The sequence below is a fragment of the Notothenia rossii genome (genome assembly GCF_949606895.1).
Source record: "Notothenia rossii genome assembly, chromosome: 8".
Classification (NCBI taxonomy): Eukaryota; Metazoa; Chordata; class Actinopteri; order Perciformes; family Nototheniidae; genus Notothenia; species Notothenia rossii.
Window position 1 is genome coordinate 25,644,328 of NC_136906.1, and position 19,749 is coordinate 25,664,076.

At 42.1% G+C, this 19,749-nt stretch overlaps 1 protein-coding gene and 1 long non-coding RNA gene across 9 annotated transcripts; one reads left to right on the top strand and one right to left on the bottom strand.

Moving 5' to 3' along the window:
• The first annotated feature begins 59 nt into the window (after positions 1–59).
• Positions 60–19,674, top strand: LOC307015930 (uncharacterized protein). 8 transcript variants are annotated; one of them, XM_079644898.1, is made up of 7 exons: positions 61–284; positions 587–690; positions 10,476–10,571; positions 13,524–13,758; positions 13,898–14,974; positions 18,824–18,969; positions 19,171–19,674. In XM_079644898.1, exons 4-7 carry the CDS (start codon positions 13,536–13,538, stop codon positions 19,282–19,284), a joined length of 1,560 nt encoding a protein of 519 aa, XP_079501024.1. In that variant the 5' UTR covers positions 61–284; positions 587–690; positions 10,476–10,571; positions 13,524–13,535; the 3' UTR covers positions 19,285–19,674. The 8 variants fall into 8 exon arrangements, with proteins under 8 accessions (XP_079501026.1, XP_079501024.1, XP_079501025.1 ...); XM_079644899.1 differs by having other exon boundaries at positions 13,546–13,758; XM_079644900.1 differs by lacking the exon at positions 13,524–13,758 and having other exon boundaries at positions 60–284.
• LOC307015932 lies at positions 15,715–17,166 on the bottom strand. Its single transcript, XR_013801681.1, has 2 exons — positions 16,386–17,166; positions 15,715–15,882 (listed from the first exon to the last, which is right to left on the bottom strand). It is a non-coding gene; the product is annotated as an uncharacterized lncRNA (long non-coding RNA).
• Positions 19,675–19,749: the final 75 nt, after the last annotated feature.

Consider the following 19,749-nt stretch of genomic DNA (forward strand, 5'->3'; position numbering starts at 1 on the left):
AAATCTACTTTTTGAGTCTTGTATTTTTTTTAATTGGGACAGCCTCTCGGCGGAAGTGACGCAAGCGGTCAACGAACGCAGCCTCCGAAGGAAACGGCCGCTGAACTGAGACACGCCTACTGAGCAGTAGAGTTTGTTTCTGTTATTTCATTGGACTATTTAATTATCGCGGGAGCAGCCACTTTTTGCAGGTTAACGGCTCAGTGCGCGGCCAAGTCTGTCTGCCACGGACCACGGAGCTATGTGCAGGTGCTCATGAGCGGAGGATCACATCTGTAGCACTGGTAAGCTAACCGTTTATTTTCTTCAAACTTCAATTATAACACGGTGTGTTGTCAGGACAATTCTGTTTGTGATGTATTGCATTTTGCAGTCATAGTAGTTATAACGTCTACTGACTGGGAGTTCATTTAAATAGTCTGGTAACGTTATTGAAGTATCATGCTAAAAGCTGAACTCTTTATTTTCGTTCAATTTATACTGTTGTGAAGCGGGGGGTTCGAAGCTACATCTGAGCGGGTTCAAATTTAACGGGCAGTTATATTATTATTATATTGCTAAATATGATTACCTACCGTTTTTGCAGGTTAACGGTTACGGCTCAGTGCGTGGCCAAGTCTGTCTCAAGTCTGCCTGCCATGGACCACGGAGCTGTGTGCACATGAGCGGAGGATCACATCTGTAGCACTGGTAAGCCCCCTATTGCCGGCATGGACATTCTTCCCATTGGGATATAACACTCGTAGGCAATATATTGAGGCCATGGGACCGACTTGGCTTTTTACCGTCACTTGGCAGTCTAAATGAGTACACAAACAGCATATGAGTGTGTATGCATGCATTGGACCATAGATGGCGCTCTTATCATGCTCTACTCATGAGTGTGTACTTATACTGCATGGGGGGGTGTCCGTCAACCCAATATGGGGTCCCACTTTCCAAATATTACAGAGTAACACGAGTATTCACTTACTGTGTACTTATACTTATGGGGGGGGGTGTCCGTCAACCCAATATGGGGTCCCACTTTCCACATATTACACAGTAACACGAGTATTCACTTGCTGTGTACTTATACTTATGGGGGGGGGGGGTGTCCGTCAACCCAATATGGGGTCCCACTTTCCAAATATTACAGAGTAACACGAGTATTCACTTACTGTGTACTTATACTTATGGGGGGGGGGGTGTCCGTCAACCCAATATGGGGTCCCACTTTCCACATATTACACAGTAACACGAGTATTCACTTGCTGTGTACTTGTACTTATGTGGGGGGGTGTCCGTCAACCCAATATGGGGTCCCACTTTTCACATATTACACAGTAACACGAGTATTCACTTGCTGTGTACTTATACTTATGGGGGGGGGGGTGTCCGTCAACCCAATATGGGGTCCCACTTTCCACATGTTACACAGTAACAGTAACACAAGTATTCACTTGCTGTGTTCTTATGGGGTGGGTGTCCGTCCACCCAATATGGGGTCCCTCTTACCAAATATTTGTCATGTCGGGGTGTCCGTCAACCCAATATGGGATCCCGCTTACCAAATATGTGTCATGTCGGGGGGGTGTCCGTCAACCCAATATGGGGTCCCACTTTCCACATATTACACAGTAACACAAGTATTCACTTGCTGTGTACTTATGGGGGGAGGGGGGTGTCCGTCAACCCAATATGGGGTCCCACTTGCTGTGTACTTGTACTTATGTGGGGGGGTGTCCGTCAACCCAATATGGGGTCCCACTTTCCACATGTTACACAGTAACACAAGTATTCACTTGCTGTGTACTTATGGGGGGAGGGGGGTGTCCGTCAACCCAATATGGGGTCCCACTTTCCACATGTTACACAGTAACACAAGTATTCACTTGCTGTGTACTTATGGGGGGAGGGGGGTCTCCGTCAACCCAATATGGGGTCCCACTTTCCACATGTTACACAGTAACACAAGTATTCACTTGCTGTGTTCTTATGGGGGGGGGGTGTCCGTCAACCCAATATGGGGTCCCACTTACCAAATATTTGTCATGTCGGGGTGTCCGTCCACCCAATATGGGGTCCCACTTACCAAATATTTGTCATGTCGGGGTGTTCGTCAACCCAATATGGGATCCCGCTTACCAAATATGTTTCATGTCGGGGGGGTGTCCGTCAACCCAATATGGGGTGCCACTTTCCACATATTAGACAGTAACACAAGTATTCACTTGTTGTGTACTTATGGGGGGATGGGGCTGTCCGTCAACCCAATATGGGGTCCCACTTGCTGTGTACTTGTAATTATGTGGGGAGGTGTCCGTCAACCTAATATGGGGTCCCACTTTCCACATGTTACACAGTAACACAAGTATTCACTTGTTGTGTACTTGTGGGGGGAGGGGGGTGTCCGTCAACCCAATATGGGGTCCTAATTTTTTCTTCAGCGGCTTCTAAATAGGGCCCAGATCAGGAATCTGACATATGGGAACCCTAACCCACCCAGAAATGTTTATTCAATGAAATGTCAAACTTTATCACAAAATCCTCTCATAAGCTAAGGGTCTGACAGGTGGGGGGAGGGGGAGAAAATGAAAAAAATTGAAAAAAGATGCGTGGCGCTCCGAGACTTTGAGAGATTGTTGCTTAACTTGTGTGGAACCCGCTTGCAAAATTTGGGGCCCCTGCAACCTTCAACAAGGTCAAAACTGAGGTCAGAGGTCACATTTTGATGCCGATCGGTGCCCTTTACGGCACAAAGGAAGGTCCGACCGCTTTGAGCTTGGTGTCGTTGAAACCGTCTCGGAAGGTAGATGCAGATTGAGGCCTCTGGTTCAACTAAATGTCAAAGGTTATGGCTTAAAATTGAACAAAACCTTCGGTTAAGGCCTTTTGAAAAGCTGCTGTGTTGCATGACTTTCGAAAGGGCTAAAGAGATTTTTTTTTGTCACGGGGGGCCTATAAATAGGGCCCAGATCAGGAATCTGAAGTATGGAAACTGTAACCCACCCAGAATTATTTTTTCAATCAAAGGTCAAACTTTCTCACATAATGCTGTCGAGCTTAGAATCTGACAGGCTTTGGTGGGGGAGGGGGAGAAAATGAAAAAAATTGAAAAAAGGTGCGTGGCGCTCCGAGACTTTGAGAGATTGTTGCTTAACTTGTGTGGAACCCGCTTGCAAAATTTGGGGCCCCTGCGACCTTCAACAAGGTCAAAACTGAGGTCAGAGGTCACGTTTTGATGCCGTACGGTGACCTTTATGGCACAAAGGAATGTCCGAGAGCTTGGAGCTTGGTCTCGTTAGAACAAGCTCGGAAATTACATGCAGATTAGTGCCTCTTTTCCAACTAAATGTCAAAGTTAACGGCTTAAAATGTAACAAAGCTCCAAGGGTCAAAGGTCAACTGTGGATGGTAGACGCACTGTATACGCCACTTAGGAAGGTCCGACGGCTTTGAGCTTGGTGTCGTTGGAACTGCCTCGGAGAGCAGATGCAGATTAATTCCTCTGGTACCGCTAAATGTCAAAGGTTATGGCTTAAAATGTAACAAAACCTTCGGTTAAGGCCTTTTGAAAAGCTGCTGTGTTGCATGACTTTTGAAAGGGCTAAAGAGATATTTTTTTCACAGGGGGCCTATAAATAGGGCCCAGATCAGGAATCTGAAGTATGGAAACTCTCACCCACCTAGAATTGTTTTTCAATAAAATCTCAAATTCCTCTCATATTGCTGTCTGGAGCTTAGAATCTGACAGGCGGGGGAGGGGAAGACAATGAAATGGCTCTTAGTACTGTACACGGAACAAAGGAAGGTCCGACAGCTTTGAGCTTGGTCTCGTTAGAATCGCGTCGAAGACTACATGCAGATTATGGGAGTACTTCCATTCGCTTCGTGTTGATCTGTAGATGTGATTTCATTCATCGTTTGCCTGTCTTCAGAAAAGACAGGCAAATCTCCCGTCATTCTATTGAGGAGTCTATATAACAGAGTTATTCTCATATAGATCCAAGTGGCTCTGTGGCGCAGTGAGATAAGCATTGCTCTTCGGGGCAGGAGAACTGGGTACGATACCTGTCTCAGCGGTGTCAATGAAAAGTGTTTTAGGTGTCTGGCTCTGAAAATTATATGTATTATTAGTTGAATTGAGAGAGGGAGAAAGGATCTTTACTTTTAAAGTTAGTTATTACAGGTTCATTTATTATGGACTTATTAAATATAAAACAATTGTGTTGAATGAAGAGAGGGATAATGTCAGGGTGAACTAGGGTTGCCAACTGTCCCGTAAAATACGGGATTGTCCCGTTTTTGGAAACGTAAGTACCTGTCCCGTAATGAACTGATACGGGACGCACCTTGTCCCGTATTTTGGGGTGGTGGAAGAATGACCGCTCGTTATGGTGATTCTCAGTCATTCGCTCTCTTGAGGACTGCGTGCGCACCTCTCAGAGCCACACACACACAAGCAGGGGGGGCTATCTTGAGCTGTGGGAGCAGCAGCATGCACGCTCAGCTCATTGGTCAATACTCATAGTCATGCAGCAGAGGAGCCAATCACTATAACGTATCGTATCTTAGCAACCGTTTCACCTCCATGCTGCTCGTCCTGCCCAACATGGAAGATGCTGCCGACGACAAGCACAAACAAAACTACCTCCTCAGAGTCAGAAAGTGATGCAAAAAACAACTTTTCTCCTCCTCCTCCGCCGAAGAAAAAGACGAAAAGAAAGAGTTACTACAGAACTGAGTGGGAAAAAGAATACGTGTGGCTAGAAAGCGTAAGGGACGATGTGCACAAGGCAAATTGTACTGTCTGCCGCCGACAATTTTCAGTTAGTCACGGAGGACTAACTGACGTTAAACAACATGCTGCAGGTGAAAACCACATGAAAACAGAGAAGCAAAGGAGAAGCCAGGGAGCCTTGACACAGTTCCTCGTTCGTCCAGCAACTCCAGAGGCTAACTTGGTATGTCAAATAAGGATGTTAATTTTGTATATGAATTTAAATTAAACCTACATTTACAAACATTTTGTTTGGTCAATTTCATACTGCTAAATGTTCAATGTAATTAAGTACCCCAACACTGATACACTGTGATATTTTTTAAACAATATATGATCAACTTAATCATATAATGATGCAAGTAGATGTAATGACTAATATTTATTCATAATCAGAGGTGGTAGAGTAGCCAAAAGTGTACTCAAGTAAGAGTATTGTTGTTTTAAAACAATATTACTCAAGTAAAAGTAAGAAGTATTTTTCATTAAAACTACTATTCACCTCCGGAGACCCAGAAATTAATTGTGTCCACTATAGAGGACACCAAGGGAAAGGAAGGACTGAAGGATGGAGGGAGGAGTGAAGGGAGGTCAGAAGGAGCTAGGGAAAGAAGGAAGGAAGGAGGAAAGATTGAAGGAAGGAAATAAGCAAGTAAGGTAGGAAGGAAGGAGTGGAAGATGGAAAGAAGTAAGGAGGGAAAGAAGGAAAGAGGGGGAAGGATGGAAGTAAAGAAGGAATGAATGAAGTACAGATTTAAGAAAGGAAAGAAGCAAGGAGGGAGGGAAGGAATATATATATATATATATATATATATATATATATATATATATATATATATATATTGTATTCAAGAGGTGGGTAGAGCAGCCAACCGTATTCTTATTTTAGAACAATATTACTTAAGTAAAAGTAAAAAGTATTTTTCATTAAAACTACTCTTCAAAGTACAATTTATCCAAAAAGCTACTCAAGTAAATGTAACTCATTACTACCCACCTCTGTTCATAATAAAAAATAATGCATACTATATACAACCTATACACACTCAAACAGCTAGTATATACATGTGTAATACATATCAGGTAGTATTTGATATTATATATAATATTATATTACAATGATTATATGTATAGTGATATTTTCTTTTTCTTTTACAGGTAACTGCTGCTGAGGTAGCCCATGTTTATCACACGGTCAAACATAATTTGAGCTATAACTCATCTGATTGTGCATTCAAATTGACCCTGCAAACACTAAGTGACTCCTCAATCGCAAAAAAGATGTCGTGTGGGAAGACAAAAGCTGAGGCAGTGGTCACTGATGTCCTGGCACCAAAGGCAGTTGAAGAGGTACTCAGCCATTTGAAGAGTGAAGTGAAGCCGCTCCAGTTTTCTCTACAAACTGATGCCTCAAATAGAGGCAATCGTAAGATGTTTCCCTTGGCTGTGCAGTTTTTCACTCCAGAGAAGGGCATTGTTAAAAGGCTGATCGACTTTGTTGAAAATGCAGATGAGTCTGCTGCAGGGATAGCCAGTTCAATCCAAAGTTCTCTGGACAAAATGGGTCTAACTTTGGATCATGTGTCTGCATTCAGTGCAGACAATGCAAATGTCAATTATGGCATCCATAACTCTGTCTTCACAAAATTGAAGGAGTCCAACAGCGAGATCCTCCGTGGCAACTGCCATGCACATGTGGTCCATAACACCGTGAAACATGCCTTGGATAAGCTGTCAATTGATGTGGAAAATATTGTCCTGAAGGTGTACGGTCACTTTTCCATCTCTGCCAAAAGGAGAGAGACCCTGAAGGAGTTCTGTGAGTTTCTGGATGTAGAGTTCCATGACATTCTGTGCCATGTGGTGACCAGATGGCTGTCACTCAACCCTGCAATCAGCCGCTTGTTGGAGAACTGGACTGCGCTGAAGTCATATTTCATCAGCCTCGGTGATGAATGTCCAAGGCGGCTGCGAGAGTTGCTGAGGTTGCCTGAAGATGCAGCTGGGGTTGAAGAGGAGGCTGATCTTGCAGAGGTGTATCTCCTCTTCTGCAACAATGTCCTGATGCTTTTTGAAGAGTCGGTCAAAAAACTGGAGAGGGATGCCACCACATCTGCTGACCTATATGCCATCATGGACTCTTTTCTGAGAAAACTAATCAAGAGAAGAGATGATCAGTTCTATGGCTACCTCACCAAACAAAAGCTTCGGCGTCTCATTCCATCTGAAGCTAACCTTGCCAGGGAAGAGTTTACAGCCTTCTTAAACACTGCCATCACTTATCTGCAGAAGTGGTTCACATTCTCTCAGGAAAACTGGCTCTTTTACCTGCAGCCACTCTGTCTGACATCTGGGAACATCTCATATGAAGACATGGAAAAGATCATTGAGAAGCTACACCTAGTTGCCAGGTATGTAACTCACACACTGTACCACTTTGTACTTATTCCCTTTATACTGGCATATTATGCACACCACTTTTGTCTTGTATTAATAAAAAACAAAATTATACATAAATACTTCTCATCATACAAATCATGTCTTATTTAAATGCAAACAAATGCACGGGGCTTTTATGTGTTGTTTTTAATATAACATTTTATCAAATGAATTCAACAAGTGTCTCAGTAGTTTTTAATAATGCTACTGAACTGAATTCCAGTTTCATCTCTATTCGCAGGCTCAACCTCTCCATGGATGAGCTCTTTGATGAGTGTGTTATGGCAAACAGCCTCCTCGATCACCTCACAAAGTCAAAGGATGATTGGGAGCTGAAGGGAACAGCTGAGAGGTGGGTAGCAGTTCTCAGGGGCCGGGCAGCTGACCTTCCAAACATTCTGGCTGTGGTGTCCTTTGTCCTCAGCATCCCTTCCTCTACTGGGTACGTGGAGAGGGTCTTTTCTTTGATGAAAAATAAATGGTCAGATGTGCGGAACAGATGCTCTGTTGAACTAATTAAGAGTGAGCTGATTGTCACTCTCAATTATGAAGAGTCTTGCTCAGAGTTTTACACTGCATCTCTGGTGGATAGACAACTCCTTGCTGCTGCAAAAGGCCAACAAAAATACAAGTGGAAGAAATAGGGTTGTGTGACATCGTCTCTGGTTGTTCCATAGGCAGTTTTGGGGTTTGCCAATAGTATTTTTTTTCTGCTTTAATGTGCACACACACACACACACACACACACACACACACACACACACACACACACACACACACACACACACACACACACACACATTTTGCACTAATCTAGTTTTTTCTTTCAAAGAGGCCAAATATGTTTGCACTACATCTCAAACACACTGTTTTTTGTTCAGAAGGTGTATATTTATGTTTTTTATTCAGAAGGTGTGTTTTGCACTAATCTATTTTTTCTTTCAAAGAGGCCAAATATGTTTGCACTACATCTCAAACACACAGTTTTTTGTTCAGAAGGTTTATATTTATGTGTTTTGTTCAGAAGGTGTATATTTATGTTTTTGTTCAGAAGGTGTGTTTTGCACTGATTTATTTAGTTATTTAAAGACAACTGTTTTGCACATTTGAAAAAATAAATGATTGAACGATAATCTGTTTCTCATGTCTCATGTCTATAACCTAACTATAACCTCACACTTTGGGTGTTTGACACAAAATTTAGACTGAAATTGAGGGGTTTAACCCAAAAATGGGGGGTTTTGCCGCGCTGCCAAGATGTGTCCCTTATTTGAAACTCTGGGAGTTGGCAACCCTAGGGTGAACAGTGAATGTGTGAAATCCGAATATTATGCTAACTGCTAGTTGCTAAGCTAACGGAAGCTATTTCAGTGTATATTTCCATTGGAAATGCTAACCGCTAGCTGCAAAGCTAGCATCACCGCTATTGACTTTGCACACGTGTTAACAACAGATTTCCAAACGCTACGAGGCTGGGAGTACTTTCATTCGCTTCGTATTGATCTGTAGATGTTATTTAATCCATCGTTTGTCCGTTTTGATGGTGGGAAAGCCAGGGAAATGTCCCGGAGATATACTGAGAAATCTTTATAACAGCATTTTCCTGCGATCACAGCCGTTCAAGATTTCCACACGCTACGAGGCTGGGACCGCTTCCATTAGCTTCGTCTTGATCTGTAGATGTTATTTAATGCATCGTTTGTACATTTCGACTGTGGGAAAGACTACTGTCTGCACGAAATCGGAGACCCGGTTTTTGAGAGGACTCAGAAAAAAAAGCTCTTAGAGGATAAGTCTATTATAAAGTAGAGTAACGGGACATTTCACTGTCTTGTTCACCATTAAAATGAACAAACTAGACATCAAATGACATCTACAGATCAAGACGAAGCAAATGGAAGTACTCCGGGACACCTGGCGTGTGGAAATGTTTGCGAAAAACGTGTGTTTGTGTGTGGCTGTGAATGTCATTGTCACATGTTCCTTCTCTATAAAACAGCGCGGACCGGGGATTTTGGGAGGGAAAGTTAGAGGAGAAGTGTCCGAAAAAACGGACCAATGGCTGTGAATCTCATTGTCACATGTTCGTTCTCTATAAAAGAGCTTGGACCGGGGATTTTGAGAGGGAAAGTTAGAGGAGGAGTGTCCGAAAACGGACCAATGGCTGTGAATCTCATTGTCACATGTTCCTTCTCTATAAAAGAGCTTGGACCGAGGATTTTGGGAGGGAAAGTTAGAGGAGGAGTGTCCGAAAACGGACCAATGGCTGTGAATCTCATTGTCACATGTTCCTTCTCTATAAAAGAGCTTGATTTTGGGAGGGAAAGTTAGAGGAAGATTTGCAATTATGGTGAACACTTGCCCAATTTGTCTGAAAGACTACACGGCCCTAAGCCTACATTTAAAAGTCACCCACAAAGTGATAAATAAGGAGGAAAAGATTAATTTAGTTTTGTTGGCTGGTGGGAGGCTCAATGTGAGGCGTGAGCAGTGCCCAGTGCCGTCCTGTAACGCGGAGAAGGGGAGCCGGCTGGACCGTCACATGTTGAGCCACACAGAGCTCTCCCCTTCAGCCCGACGCAAAATGCTGGACCGTCTTCAAAGGCGGCTCATATTGGCCACTTTGGGGAGGCTGAGGGCAACACAGCCAACCGTGCCAATGGTTTCCACACTAGACCTGGATCAGGCGGAAGGTATTGTACCTTATACTTTTTATGCATGCATGTATGCAGTGTTCGAATGACCCATTTGCTTTCGGGGGAGCCCTATTTTTCAGTGCACATCCTGCTCAGGGTGTCCGCGGGGTCTTAAAAAGTATTATTTTAGTATTTATATATATATTATATTATTATATTCAATTTAGCGAAAATTAAGGCTATTAAAAAGTAGTCTCTGCACGGAGGAGCCGCGGAGGAGCTGCAGAGTTCCTCCAAGGAAGAGGCACATGTTCACCAGAGAGGTTGAAGTTCATGGGGTAAGCTAACCGTTTATTTTCTTCAAACTTCAATTATAACACGGTGTGTTGTCAGGACAATGCTAACTTCTGTTTGTGATTGAGTGCATTTTGCAGTCATAGTTATAACGTCTACTGACCGGGAGTTAATTTAAATAGTCTGGTAACGTTATTGAAGTATCATGCTAAAAGCTGAACTCTTTATTTTCATTTAATTCATGCTGTTGTGAAGCGGGGGGGTTGAAGCTACATCTGAGCGGGTTCAAAGTTAACGGGCAGTCGTGTTAGCGTGCTAAAAATGATTACCTGCCGTATTTGCAGGTTAACGGTTACGCGGCCAAGTCGGCCTCAAGTCTGCCTGCCACGGACCACGTGGAGCTGTGTGCACATGAGCGGAGGATCACATCTGTAGCACTGGTAAGCTAACCATTGAGGGGTTATGTTCTGCATTGCATAGGAACCCCTAAAAATTATTACCTGCCGTTTTTGCAGCAAAACGCTACAGACTTTGAAGGGTTATGTGCTGCATTCTAGAGTGCATAGGAACGAACCCCAGTGTTTTTTCAAATGTGTTGGCACGAACTGCAAGCGAATATTTTGTACTTACGCATCTTTTAAAGCTCACTTTTATCGGATTCACAATGTGCCTGCAGCCACTGCTAGAGCCATTGTTACAGATTTGAAATGTGCAATTTCGTTATGTGCGCGCCAATTTCAAACAGTGAAAGAACTTATATCCCACTTAAAAGATCATATAGTGGAGGGACGACCTGTGTTATGTCCAGTAACTGGTTGTACAAATACTTTCACTGTGAAATCGTCATTTACTGCTCATATGTCCAGAAAACACAGAGCATGTTCTGTTGATAGCATAAGTGACATGTACAGGGAAGCCATTTCTCCGTGTTCTGCACATGAAGATGCTTCCCAGAGCCCAAATGATGCAACAACAAATGAAAGCACTGATTTGACACAGCATTTCATTGAGACCTATCTTAGGAATGTATGCTTATTCTACTTAAAATTGCAAGGGCAGCTCCTTCTTCCAGCTTCAACAATACAGACCATTGTCGAAGAGATGCAAAATGTGCATGAGTTGGGACAGGATTACATTTTAAGTAAACTACGTTCACTTTTAAAAGATGACATGTCTCTAACTGATGATGCTATTGCTAAAATCTGTGATTGTGTGAAGGATTCCGATCTGTTCTCAGTCTGTCACCAGGGACCACTGAGAACAACATATTCAAGAGCTCAGACATTCAAAAAGATGTTCAAATACATAGAGCCTAAAAAAGTAACATTAGGAAATGATGAAAATATGACACAAAGGTTTGCTTACTACATACCTCTGAAACAAACAGTAAGTGGCTTATTAGAATCAGAATTTTGGAAGAATTCAATGTCCCAGCAGTCATGTGAAACAGACTCAGATGTTTTTGGTGACATAAGTGATGGACACAACTTTAAGTCCAACCAGTTCTTCATTGAAAATCCAGGATGCCTGAAGCTAATTCTGTACCAGGATGCTTTTGGAAATTGTCAACCCCCTTGGCTCTGCTAGGAAAAAACACAAAGTTGTTGCAGTCTATCTTTCTGTGGCAAATCTACCTGCTCATGTGCGCTCTAATACTAATCACATGTCCCTGGTTTTATTGTGTGGAGAGAATGACCTAAAACAATTTGGATTTGCTAAGGTGTTCTCAGAGATGTTAGTGGATTTAAAAGATTTGGAGGAAAATGGAATAGTTACAACAGTTGGAGACATGGTCAAAGGGGCTCTGTACTGCATTGCGGGTGATAACTTGGGTTCACACGGTATTGGTGGGTTCACTGAAAACTTTAGTCGTTCAAAGTACTTTTGCAGGTACTGTGAAATCACACAAAGTGAGTTTAAGAGTGATGATCCAAATGTATGTGGGCCACAGCGCACACCCGAAGGTTACGATTCTGCTGTTGCTGATCTACAAGTTGAAGACAGTCCACACATCAAAGGCATAAAGGCAAACTCTGTCTTCAATGCTCTGACATCTTTTCATGTTTGCAAGCCAGGTCTCCCACCTTGTTTAGGCCATGACATATTTGAGGGTGTCTTATCCTACGATGTTGCACTGTACTTAAAGTATTTTATTAAGAAAAAGAAATGGTTTACATATTCACTTTTGAACCGGCGCATAAAACAGTTCAAGTACAAAGGATCTGATGCTCTCACTAAGCCCTGTGCTGTCAACTCTGACGTATTCAAGCTCTCAGGTCAAGCCATTCAGAACTGGAATTTGTTAAGATTGCTGCCTGTATTAATTGGAGACAAAGTGCAAAATCCAGAAGATGATGTGTGGCAGTTGACTCTCCAGCTTAAAGATATTGTTGATCTGATTTGTGCACAAAAGATTTCGTTGTCACAGGTAGCCTATCTTGACATTACAATCCAAGAATATTTGGAAACAAGGAAGTGTTTCTTTCCTGAGAGTCCACTAAAACCAAAGCACCATTTCATGAGACACTATCCGGCACTCATCTTGAAATTTGGCCCCTTGATTAGAGTATGGACAATGCGTTTTGAAAGTAAACACAGCTACTTCAAGAGATGTGCCAGGCATTTGAAAAACTTTAAAAACATCTGCCTAACTTTATCCGAAAGACATCAGATGTTTCAAGCATATCTTTCAGCTGGGCCAGGATGCAGTCAACTTCTGCAAGTCAAAGACAGTTGTAATTTTTACTCCAGTCTTTACAGTGATTCAATCAAACATGCAGTGAGAGAGTTTGGCTTTTCAGAAAACAATACTAGTGTTTCCACAGACATACAGTATAAAGGTACATCATATAAAAAAGGGCTTTTCCTTGTGTCCAAAAATGACGAGTCCATGGAGTTCGGAGAACTGCTCATTATTTTAATTCAAAATGATTCAGCTGTGTATTTTGTGATGGATATACATAAAACTGACTATCATTCTGAATACCACCTGTACTCTGTGGCAAAACAGAATGCAAGGTTGCAATGTGTTAACATTAACGACTTGGTAGATTTGTATCCGTTACCATCATACATTGTTAACGGGCACCAAGTCATCCCGCTGAAACACAGTGTGTTGTCAAAATAAACACGATATTGGCTACTGTGGTGTTGAAACCATTCTAACAATGCACATGTTTGCTTAGGGAAAATGATAAAATACTATTTGAAAAATATTAAAGTGACAGCAGTTTTTGTTCTGCAATGTACAGAAATAAAAAGTATACATCCTCAATCACACCCTATACTCAAATTAGAGGTTCCTCTTATCTGTATATAATGTATGTACAGTATTACTTGACTAAATGTCTAATTATCTTTGTCTTTCATTTGTAATTTTGAAAACCGAAAAGTGTCGTTCTTCCATGATTCCAGAGATGACAGACATGGAGCAAACATTTATACGCAGTGCCATCACTGAGGTCTTGCCTGACCTTCCAGAGATGACAAAAGATATTCTGGAAGAGACTTTACAATCCCTTGGGGTGGAGACCTATGAGGATTTCCAGTTTGTTAATGAAGCAGATTTGCTGTCAGCTTTGAGGCCAATTCAAGCCAGAAAAGTCCTTGCTGCTTGGAAGCTGAGATGTATGTATACTTGTGACTATTTTAGTACAGGATGCAACCAGTGCCCAAAGTGGCCTGCATAAAAGATCCATCAGAAATATAGAAACATTAAAACTGTGTTCCTCATAACTCTTTTTGTTAATATGTGTGTGTTTTGCAGGCCAGACTCCTGAATCCAGCAGCTCATCTGTTGGTGGCTCGCCAGGACCTTCTGCATCCTTGATGTCCTATTCACCCAGAAGTTCATCCTCAACCTCTTCCGACAGCTGCAAAAGGCCTGATATAGACTGGATGGATAGCTTTGTGATACCGTGGGATAAGTTCCCAGAGGAACTGATGCAGACACTGGACAGAGGAAAACGACCTAGTCCACAAATGAGAAGAGAGATGGTACGGATTCTGGTGTGTGAAATGAAGCGAAAAAGTACTTGCTTAAGTAAAAGACACAATATTGAAGTTGCAAAAAAGATAGTGGCAAAGTATCCTACGTCTCTTCAAGACATAATAGAGGGAGACGTGATCGGGCCAGGGTATCACTCTCTGGTCAAGCAATTGCAAAATAGGATAGAGAATGTGAAGCGATCCACAACCCCAAAAATAAGAAAACGAAAGAATGGCACCGACGAGTCAGACACAGATGAAGTCCCTCCAGAACAGAGAGCAGCAATCCAGGACACTTATGGGTGCATTAAATGGGATTTAAAATTCCTGCCCCTTGGAGAGACCGAAGAGAGCCAGCAGGAGAAAAAGGAAAAACTGAGGGTGATGTCTAAGCAAACTGATGTAAATCCAGAGGAGATCAAACTTCTAATGAAGTCAACGTTCTACACGCAGTGTAAACAAGTCAACCAGGGGACAAATATAAAATCCCTCCTGCAAGAGTGGCCGTTTTGGTTCGACGACCTTGGCATGGCAGTCCACTTCAAGGAACTCACAGGAAGTGAGCTTCAAGAAACTTTCACACGGAATTTGGATCTGAAGGGGAAACGACTCCTGAACTACATGAATACGGTTGCTGTGTACAAGAGCAAAAGGTTGCTACAGGCTTTAACCAAGTTCAAAGTGATGAGAGGAGAGCTAAGTGGTTGTTCTGAAGACGTCAAAGACATGGTGCTGCTTCTACTTTCCTACTTTGATGAGAAGGAAGACACGATGTTCTGTTATGTGGAGGACACATGCCTGGCAGGGGAAGTAGAGATGGACCAAGTTCAGTTGACTCCCACCATTGTTGTGTGTGGTAAGTAAAAACGTTCACTACTTTTTTTCTGTTCTTTCTGCCACTTCTTTCTCTCTTTTCTGTCTAATTTGAGACGTTTATGTTGCACAATGTTTTTTGTTACTGTAAGCTCGTAAAGGGCTAGTTTGGATGCTTATGGATACTTATCCATAGTCAGTGTATTACTTGCATGTCTTTGGAGGAACAGGCAGGAGTACGGGTACGTATGTAAAGCTGTGGATGGGTGCAGCATTGAAACGTATTTTAGCCACCTAAAAATTCAGTTTACATGTACGCTATATTTAGAATATTGTCACAAATTTACCCTGCTGCTTCAGTCCCTATCAGAAACAGACTGTATAGCTGTCTGACAGCAAGGTAGAGCTTTGAAAATATTCTTTAATATAGCATACACTAAGAGTAATATTGTTTTAGTTTTTTTGGTGGCTTAACTATGTCCACAGCAGTGCATTGCTTAGCTGTCTGCTGGTTCTCCTCTCTGTTTCTCCAAACTGTAGCTCCTACAACCCCCCTTCAAACAATATGAACTATCCCCTAGACCAGGGTTCCCCAATTATATTTACCAAAGGGCCAATTTTTTTCAAGCATGACAAGCTAAGGGCCAAAATGCTATGTGTCACTAAAAGTTGTTTTACACTATGTGCAGATGTTACCTCTATTATAATTGTTGTAGTAGTGGCAGTAGTAATTAAACAAACCCTGTGTTGAGAGTAAAGGAAAAATGCATCCTTGAAACAAAATTAGACCGAAATCAAACATTTATTAACAATAATAATAAATAAATGCTTTAACAAATACAAATGATTTTGCTGTGGTCTGATGGGGCATAACAATAAAACAAAAATAAAAAACAACAGAGTGAACTCTGATCAAATAGTCAGACAGGTCCACATCCAATTCAGCAAACACTGTAACACACACACACACACACACACACACACACACACACACACACACACACACACACACACACACACACACACACACACACACACACACACACACTGGGAAAGACAGGAAGACAGAGAGAGAGTTTCAGTTAGTTACTTTTATAATGTCGTACCAAATTCACCACATTATCAGTTTTAACATTTTTAAATATGTGTACCAAATAATATCAGGCTGTAAATAACAAATAGCATTGTTTTTTTTTTACTTTATTTTTAATATATTATTTTAATGTTGTATTCAATTTAACCAGTTTGTGGGCTGTTGTTAAAAGCCCTGCATTATCCAAGGTTTTTTATCTATCATATTAATAATTTGTTTTTAATTACGCTGCGTAGCATTTTATTTAGGAAATGAATGTACATATAAAATATAACTATAAAATGGTTATTTTTGTCTTAATAATTATTATACCACAATAGAATTGACAAATTGCAAAAATAAATTGATGTTGTTCACTCACCAATCAGTGAGAGAAGTGAGAGCGGCGGGATGAGGCAACCTGTCTGATGTTGGGCTTGTATTCTGTTGTGGCAATCCTGAGGCACTGTCCAAGATGTGCACTGGAGAGTCTGTTCCTGTCCTGGCTTTTGATAGCATTCATTGAAGAAAATCCTGATTCGCAGATGTATGTTGAGGGGAACATTGTGAGTAGGAACATAGCAATAGCTCTGGTGTTTTTGAAACGAGCTTGGGGAACCATGTTGATCCAAAAGTCACACACTGGTGCATCCTTGTGTTGAGCTTTCAGCAACTCAGAGCTTCCCATCTCTAAGACCTCCATCTGAAGAGCTCCCTCTTCTATGGAAGGCACCAGCCTTTTGGCCTCTCCAGTCCACTGCCCGTCTGCTGACACAGAGAACGGCTGTCTGAGGAAGAGGAGGATGTCACGTGAGATTTTAGGGGAGCTTTCAAATCGCTCCTTGAAGTTTTCTGCCAGTTTTGACACAAAATCCTTCATTACTGGATCTTCCGGCATTTCATTCTTCTCGCAGTGCTCACGCAGACGTGGAAAGTGCAGCTTCCTCCCATGAATATCTCTCTCCAAAAGGTGCAGCTTTGACCGAAAAGCTTCAACCGCCTCGTACATCTCAGCAACAGTGTGGTTCTTGCCTTGCAGCTGCAGGTTAAGGTGATTTAGATGAGACATGATGTCACACAAAAAATGAACATCTGCTATCACCTTGGTGTCAGTTAAAAAGCTCAAAAACTCATGGGCTTTTTGGCCCTGCAGGCTTGATAAGAACGACACTAGTTCATCACGCAGGTCGCACACCCTCTCCAACACACGGCCCTTGCTCAGCCAGCGAACATCGTTGTGTAGTAAGAGATCCTTGTGTTCAGAGGACATTTCCTCTAGCAACGATCTAAAAAGGCGATGCTGCAGACTAGAGCTCTCACGCACAAAGTTAACCAGTCTCGTCACAGTATCCATCGTTTCTTTCATTTTTCCACACAGTTTTGCGCACAACACTGATTTGTGAATGATGCAGTGAAATGTCAGAAGCGCCGGGTTAACGGCGGAAAGCCTGCTTACCAAGCCTTTGTGCTTTCCAACCATCGACGGAGCCCCGTCGGTTACAACAGAGACGATTTGACTCACATTCAAACCATTCTTTTCGAAGAACTGTGTCAGCTCGTGGAAGATTATTTCCCCGGTTGTGTGCCCGGGCAGAGTAAGCAAACACAGCAGCTCTTCCCGGAATATCTTCCCATCAAAAAATCGTACGAACACAGACAGCTGTTCCATGTCGGTTCGGTCACAGGAGGAGTCTATGGCTAAGGATATAGCCTCTGTTTTCTTCAAATCCGTGAGTAGACTGGAAAAACACTCCTCCGCTAAAACCTCTACTCTTCTGGTTGCCGTGTTAGCCGACAGCGGCACCTGCTTTAATAGCTCTACAACCTTTTTTTGTTGTTTTTCATCATGATTTAAAACTTCATGAGCCATGTCTATCGCACACCGTTTAATTAACTTAGCATCAGCAAACGGCTTCTTGGCTCTAGCAAGCGTCCAAGAGACGTGCAATGAGGCAGCTGTTGCGCTCTCTTGTGCCGATGTTGTTTTCGACATTGTGGAAACAGAGTGCTTGTATGATGCAAGCAAACCTGCTATCTTTTGTGTGCGCTGGTCGGATTTCTCTGGATAGTTAGCATTAAAACTGGCAGCATGAATAGAGGTGAAGTGCCGCTTCAGGTTGTCTGATTTGATTACAGCTACATTCTGCATGCAAATCAAACAAGTCGGTTTAGCATTGACGTGGTCCGGTAAAAAAAAACAATACTTCTCAGTCCAGTCAGTTTTGAACTGACGGTTCTCCTGGTCTACCTTCCTCTTCTTTGCGAATTCCATCCTGGGTTTGAGTTATCCACGGCCCGTTAGTGTCATGTTGGTCAATCGCTGGGTTGGGATGACAGGCGGCTAGCTGGCGAGCTATTGTTTATATGTGTTTGCCGCTATTCAAGGTGGTGACGAGTAAGTCAAGCGCGCGAAGCACGTCTTGCATATGCACGCGATAAGGTCATGGGTCAGGTTTACGAGTGTCGACGGAGGTCAAAATAAAGCGAAACCGCGGACATTTTATTTTATGTTTTTATGTTATAACAAGTGAATGCCAGTAGATCAGCGCGGGCCATGCTATTGCCTCTCGCGGGCCGGATCTGGCCCGCGGGCCGCTAATTGGGGTTGGCTGCCCTAGACTATCCCCTTTATCTCCCCTTAACCTGCAAATACACATACATTTTTGTATTGATGGTGAGAACAATTTAACAGACCTTAAAATGTAATAACATATGTGCTAAAATTGTTTTGTGAAATGTTTCAGGAAGACAAGTCTTGTTTTAATTTAGTTTGAATTGTGTTTTTCTTCTTTTTTTGGACAATCATGCTATTCTTCAAAGCGATACATGCTGAGTGTGGATCGAAACATAGTACAGGACAACATCCCCTCCTTGGTTTCTGCCCTGTCCATGATGTTTGGGAGCTATTATTGCTTCAACATCGCCTACCCGTCAGAGCTGGCATCCACCCTGGAGTTTGTCCAGAGGTATGTGTTTTTTGGGATGGGTTTTATCCAACAATTTATTTTATTAAACTGCAACAAATCTAAAGCAGCTGCTTCAGTGAATTGGGGGTTAAGATAATTGTCATTTTGGCTTCAAAATAATAAGATTGATGTGAATTTTTTTGTTGTTAGGCAAGCTATTTCATTATTAATTCTGTTGTTTGTTTGTTTTTCTATTTTAAGGTGTTTTTTCTCCATCAACCCAGAGAAGGGCACCAAAGTGGAGAAGACACGCGCATCCCGTCTTCAGGTGAACCCGAGAGTCCTCACCTTGATACAGGAACTTTCGGACCATGAGTGGCGTGATGTCTGAATATGGACAGTAAGATCAATGGCATGTGGCGATGTGCCTAAGTTACAGTTTGTTTGATTGTTTAAATCGTAGTTAAAATTTGAAGTGCCTTTTTTCTAATTAAATTGTTCTTTTAACTAATTTTAAAAAATGCAATATGTAACTCTCAAAATGTCAAACTATTATTTTAAGGTCATTGTAGCCACTCTTGGGGTTTGCTGTTACAAAGTGAAGTTGCTTAAACAATCTTCGGTTGGTTTATGTGGATGTAAAAGCTCAGGACATCACTGTTGAGTGTAAAAATGTAGACGTGTTACACTCCACTGAGTGGTTTTGTTTTGTTTTTTGTTTTATAAACATTATTTCCCATAAATCATTTGTAAGTAACCTCTCAACTTTGTTCAGCTTGAAGTTTGTTTATTGTGCAGCCTTAGTTTGTATGTTTTACCAATATGTATGTTGAGAAATGA